The 5,891-nt window shown below is 45.7% G+C and overlaps 2 protein-coding genes across 2 annotated transcripts; one reads left to right on the top strand and one right to left on the bottom strand.

The window, feature by feature from the left end:
• Positions 1-807: 807 nt before the first annotated feature.
• Positions 808-3,463, bottom strand: LOC121602336 (phospholipase A2 group XV-like). Its single transcript, XM_041931110.1, is given in 8 exon segments — positions 808-1,264; positions 1,267-1,394; positions 1,466-1,910; positions 1,913-1,987; positions 2,055-2,114; positions 2,117-2,428; positions 2,846-3,073; positions 3,322-3,463. Coding segments are annotated over 7 exon segments (1,161 nt in total). The 5' UTR covers positions 2,886-3,073; positions 3,322-3,463; the 3' UTR covers positions 808-1,163.
• A 1,672-nt stretch (positions 3,464-5,135) lies between these two features.
• On the top strand, positions 5,136-5,888 carry LOC121602337 (CDK-activating kinase assembly factor MAT1-like; the record flags this gene model as incomplete). Its single annotated transcript, XM_041931111.1, is given in 2 exon segments — positions 5,136-5,403; positions 5,405-5,888. Coding segments are annotated over 2 exon segments (522 nt in total), but the record flags the coding sequence as incomplete, so codon positions are not given.
• Positions 5,889-5,891: the final 3 nt, after the last annotated feature.

The following is a 5,891-nucleotide window of genomic DNA, read 5'->3' on the forward strand; positions in this document are numbered from 1 at the left end:
AATAGATGTGTTATCGATATGAAAACAATGTCAAACAAGTGTATTAATTACAGTGTCTCTGGGACTGGGCGATGAAAATGGAGCAAGAACCTAGGATATTACACATTACGCATTCGTTGAGCTCTTGATTACCAGAACATAATTTGGATTTTTAATGGCAGAACTAACGAATACGAATTACATTACTCAAAATCTTTCATTGTGTTAATTTACGATACTAATACTGATACAATTAATCTCGATTGGCATACCTTTTCACAATTGTAATAGGAGTAATCTTCAAGAGATCTTCTTACTACTTATTACGCAAAAATAGTTTTATCATTATGTTACATGCCCCGGCACACCATTTTCTAATGCTATTGTTACATCTAGATCGAAACGTATTCCAAGCTCCCATCATCCAAACACATTCACCCATCTCCAGTTATTCCGGAGCTGGCATTTAAGCCGGACACAGTGGAAATATCATCGTCATTATGGATTGTGCTGACCATGTTACGTAAACCGGTACGCAATCAGCGCTTCCCCGCGTTCTTCCCTCAGTTAGTTCTGGCAGGACACGACATTGCAAGAGAAAGGTCACACGGCGACTGGATCGTGACAGAATTGACGGATTGGGATCTCTTTTTTCTCCTCCTCCTCGAAAGCGTTTCCAATTCCTCTCCCATTGCCCGCATGATGTACCTTGAAAATGGTGTGCGCTCATTTCCACTGTGACGTATGTGAGAGATTGTGTAATCGAAATCAAGTTCATGTGTGTGTGCGTGTGTTTCAAGTGCAAAAAAGGGCTTCATCGTTTAAAACTTTGGTTTCATATTGCTTTATTGAACTGCTTTAACAGAACAAGGCTAAGGTGCTACGGTAAATGCGCACCGTCTTGTGGGCATTTGTGGTTTGAGATTCATGGCGGTGGTCGTTTGCAATACACCGGCTGGTAGTGCAAACGTGCTACACTTTTAAACAATAATCAAGCTACTAAACATCACATTAGAGCTATCGAGTCTTTGCGTTGAGTTGGGTATGCGAAGTCTTCTTGATGAGGAGAGGATCCTCCGGGGGGGAAGTAGTCTACAAATAATGGCACCACAATAACTCTATCCAAAGAAACAAAAAACCATCTTCTTTCGATACGAGCGGTAATGTGTAGGGGTGTGTCCTGTTCAGTTAGCAACATCCGACAGGAGCAGCTTCACGATGTTATCGATAACGTTCACATCCGCCAGAATGCTCATGTGATCGGCCCCTGGGAACTCTTTGGCACGATCGTTTGCTTCTGTTGCGTTGTCCACTGCAGGCAAGCTTCTAGCGAACGAGAATTTACCGTACCGTCGCCATTGCCCATCTTTAGGACTGGTGTGCCGCTCAGATCGTACGATTTCTGATAATCCAAGCTGTGAAAATATGAAACAAACGATTCCATAAGCAAAATACACGCTTTTAAAGCAAAACAAATTCTACTTACGATTCAACAGTGTTGATTTTGCTACCGTACAGACAGTGCAGCTCCACACCGGGTGCGGTAAAGTTAAGCGTGTACGGCAGGGAATCTTTGCGCATTTCCCACCCGTTCGGGTACTCCAGATCCTCGAAAAACTCTTCCATCTGTGCCATCGTGTATACGCGCGACTGGGTCCGTGCGAGCACCTCGTTCGGCTTCCAGAACAGTGGCGATGGGAGCAGCCAGGCCAGCGACGGGTTGGTGATCTGCTCGGCACGCATCACCTTACCGCTCAGCGCAAACGCACCGAGATCGTCACCGATTGCGTACACCTTCAAGGCTTTCACGCTGCCCGCCCAAGCACCGGCAAGCGAAATGACGCGCTTTATGTACTTTGCCTTCCACTGGGCCGTTTGTAGCTGCAGGAAGTGCAGTGTCATAGGGGCGCCCATGCTGTGCACGATAAAGTGACCGGTGTGTCGTGGTTAATGGTGTACGTCTGCTCGACCAAAAACTTTAGCTGCAGGAAATACTCTTTATTTTCGGCTGGAATGAAGAGAATGTAGATTGTAAAAGCCAGTTCTTTCTTCTCTCTTCATCTTCAAATACATACTCGGTCCCTTGCGAAAGTCGTACGGTGCGCCAACGATCGATTTGTCCCGCACGTACCCGTTCGAACGAGCGCATTGGCGATGTTGACAAAGTACGCACCGACCGACGCGTGCGACGGATCGATCCATTCGACCGTTTCCGACTGACCGAAGCCTGGCACGCGCGTCGTAACGCCGGGCGAGTTGCACGTGGTGCGCGTTACATTGTCGTACTCGAGGCGAATGTTGTCGATCCAGCAGTCGATCACTAGGGGAAGCAGCAGTTCCTTGTTCAGCCAAAGGTTTAAGAACGTGGTGGTGTGTTTCTGGCACAGGATCGAAACCTTGTTCGGTTTGTCGATGATTGCATCCATCTGGCTACCGCCATCGCCGGGTACTGCACGATCGATCGGAAACGAAAGAAGTTGACAAAATCCAATTGATAAAGACAATAACGATTAGTTTTAAAGTTTGTGTACACGACCTGCTTAGAATAAAAGGCTATGACCAGGCAGCCAGCGCCATAAACAACAACAAAGTGCCAGCGTGTTTACGCTTTGTTGAAGGCCCATTCCATTTCACTTCCCGTCTCGTACGTGGTACGATCATCGCGCGATCATTTACGCAAATTTGCTATATTTATTTACTTCTCAGTCACTGGGTCGTGACTCACTACGGCCTCGCGCGTTTCGTTTGATAAGCGTGCTTCCGAAACGTTCCAGTCCCTTCTTCCCGGGCTTGCACGTTCGAACAAAGAACCTGCGCCTGATTGCACGCGCTTGATTGGAAAAGTAAAAAACAAATTTCAACTTACCGAAAACAACTGGCGATAGGTGGCGTTCCGGCTCGCGCATATGAGAGTACTTCCTGAAGAGGTGCTTGAGCGATCCCAAATAGGTGCCACCGTGGTTGAAGAACACTCCCGAGGACGGTGCACAGCACCAAGCAGTACCGCACAAAGCACGAACAGGTAGCGTTGGTTCATCTTACTTCCAGTCGGGGATGGACCCCGGTTCACGACGCAAATGGACGGTTACCACTTCTGAGGAACAATGATGAGGAGGCTCGTTACCGTTGTTAAAAAGTTCCGCTAATTGAATTTTTCGGTGTTATCTCTCTATCCAAATTTCGCGTTACGAAAGCACGCCAAGTCGTAACCAATCAATACTATTCAATACTTGCTTTCGATGCTACCTCGACCGTGTACGAATGTATTATGTAGCTGGGCAAGAAAACAAATCGCAAAATGCTTGATACGCAAAATCCGAACTTATGCGGCTTTGAACTCACGCGACTTGTTTTTCGGTCGGTCCCGAGGTGGCCGATTTTTCTGCTTGCCGCGGCGGATTCCCGTACCCGACTGGATTGATCGCAACCCAAGAAAGGGAGATAGAGCGAGAGGTAGCACCGACGATGGCGATAACGGGCGGTCGCTTGCTCTCCCCCCCCAAAGGGAATCGGCGGGAACCGTGATTTGATAACAACAGCGAAATTGTTAACCCGCCCTACCCGCTGTGCCCTACCCTTACCCTTCAATTGTTTTTGTTTGGTGCCGAGACGCGGTCAGTTCAGTGAGTTCTAACACCACTTTTCAATGAAATTGTCCCACTAATAACTATTTGGTGGCTTTACAGCTAGCAACTTACCTAATTTGGAGCTCTTTTTCCGAAAATTCTTCGTAATTTTGCAGCAAACAGCTGTGATAATGCTTTTTATTTACATTGAAGCCGCTTTGCGAAGACGCAACAAACAGTACCGCTGTACGCCAAAAAAAACGTCAATGCGGTACTTGTACAGCGGTTGCGTGTGCCGCCGTATGATGCGATGTTTTGAAAGGATTTTTTATGCGAAATAGAATGATGGGGTTGATTTTCTGTTTTGTAGAGTTTGTAATAAAACAACAGAATTTTACTCTGTTCTGAACAAAGTAAAGCCTTCAACATTGATTGGAAAAAGGAAACGAATTGAAAATACGCTCCAAATGGCAGTGGAACAATCAGAGTGACCAGAAATACCGATTTATCTGTATTCCGACCGATTTTTTATATGCCTACCGATTCACAGATGACTGCCCTAAAATTACCGACTTTCCATTTATCCTACCGAAAATCACAGATATTTGATTTTTCAGTCGTTTAAGCTTAATCTGTGGCGCTTGGGATTAGCTTATTCAAGGATCGCTATCCTCATTTGTTACTTATCGCGCTGATGCACGTTTGTTTGCCTGGCACTTGAAAAACGCTACATGCGTTTTGAATTCAAAATTTTATCCGATAAATTTTAAGTCCATAATGAGTAGAAAATGTCAGTTGTGTGGATTCCGAGAATTGCTCGTCAAAGAAAATCATATAAATTTGAATTTGAATCTCGCTGTCGGCGGTTAAAGCTTAAAACGAAAATGATCATTAAAATAATTGATTAAATTTTAATTGTTGCGTTCTCAACAGTGCTCCTGCCGAAATCTGCCAATATAATCTGGCCACACTAGCTCGCAGGGCAAAAGCTCGCTCGAAAGGTCAATAACCGTCGCAAACGTCAAAACGACCGTCGCCAGCGCCTCGAAATCGTTGCGAGTTTCGCTCGCTGGCGACGTCGGTTTGACGTTTTGCGACGTTTTGGTTTTGCGACGGTGGCCGCCAAAAAGCTCGCCTTGACCTGTGTGCAAAGTGACCAGAAATACTGATTTATATATATATATACATATATCTAGGATTTGAATTGAAAAATCTCAATTTTTTTAATCATTGAACTATAAAATCAGCCAAACAATGAAATCAATCTAATAATCCAGCGAAAATCAAATTACAGCACGTACTATAAAATCGTATCCAATGAGCACTGCTGCGGCCCCAGGCGGTCGCGTGGAGCTTCGAGAAAAAGAACTTGCCACCACTGAGAAAAAAATGCGCATCTTAGTCTTTCTTTGGCTTAGAATTCCTAGTGCAATTTTCAGATCGACACTTCAGAAAAACCTTCATTTGTGTAACCCCTGAACCAAATCTAATCCATATCCTAGATAAGGATGCATATTCTCGAGTTTCGAGTTTTAAGCTACCGAAAACTACTGAAAATTTTGATGCGCCTACCGAAAACCGCCAAAATAATCTGGCCACACTGGTCGTGTTTGTTGCATTTCGGCAAGCGGCAAATGTAAATAAATTCCGCTCTCGTCCAAGCGTGCTCGTAATTGGTTAATTTCCATTAGTATTTCAAGTCTTTTGGTTGTGGTACGAAAAGTTGTTCATTTAAAGATAATTTTTAGAAGCGGAAAAGCCATACAAGCAGTACTTTTCCGTGAAATCCACCGAACCTCAACCAAACAAATTCTACCATCATGGATGATCAGGTCTGTCCGCGATGCAAAACCACCAATACCGCAACCGTCGCTCAAGCTGATGGTGAACGTGTGCGGCCACACGCTGTGCGAAAGCTGCGTCGAGCTGCTGTTTCTCAAAGGGTCCGGCTCCTGTCCGGAGTGCAATGTGGCCCTGCGTCGGAGCAACTTCCGCGTGCAGCTGTTCGAGGACTCGAACGTCGACAAGGAGGTGCAGATACGCAAACGCATCCTGAAGGATTTCAACAAAAAGGAGGACGACTTCGGCTCGCTGGACGAGTACAACGACTATCTGGAGATGATCGAGGAGCTGGTGTTTAATCTGTGCAACAACATCGACATCATCAACACGAACAAACGCATTGAGCAGTACAAGCGGGACAACCGGGACGTGATCATGAAGAACAAGCTGAAGCTGAGCAAGGACGAGCTGGAGTTGGAGCAGATCGTGGAGTACGAGAAGGAGCAGTTCGATCAGCGGCGGAAGGAGCTGGCGATGATTGAGGCGGAAAACCGGAAGCAGAAG

The sequence above is a fragment of the Anopheles merus genome, unplaced genomic scaffold (assembly GCF_017562075.2).
Source record: "Anopheles merus strain MAF unplaced genomic scaffold, AmerM5.1 LNR4000412, whole genome shotgun sequence".
Classification (NCBI taxonomy): Eukaryota; Metazoa; Arthropoda; class Insecta; order Diptera; family Culicidae; genus Anopheles; species Anopheles merus.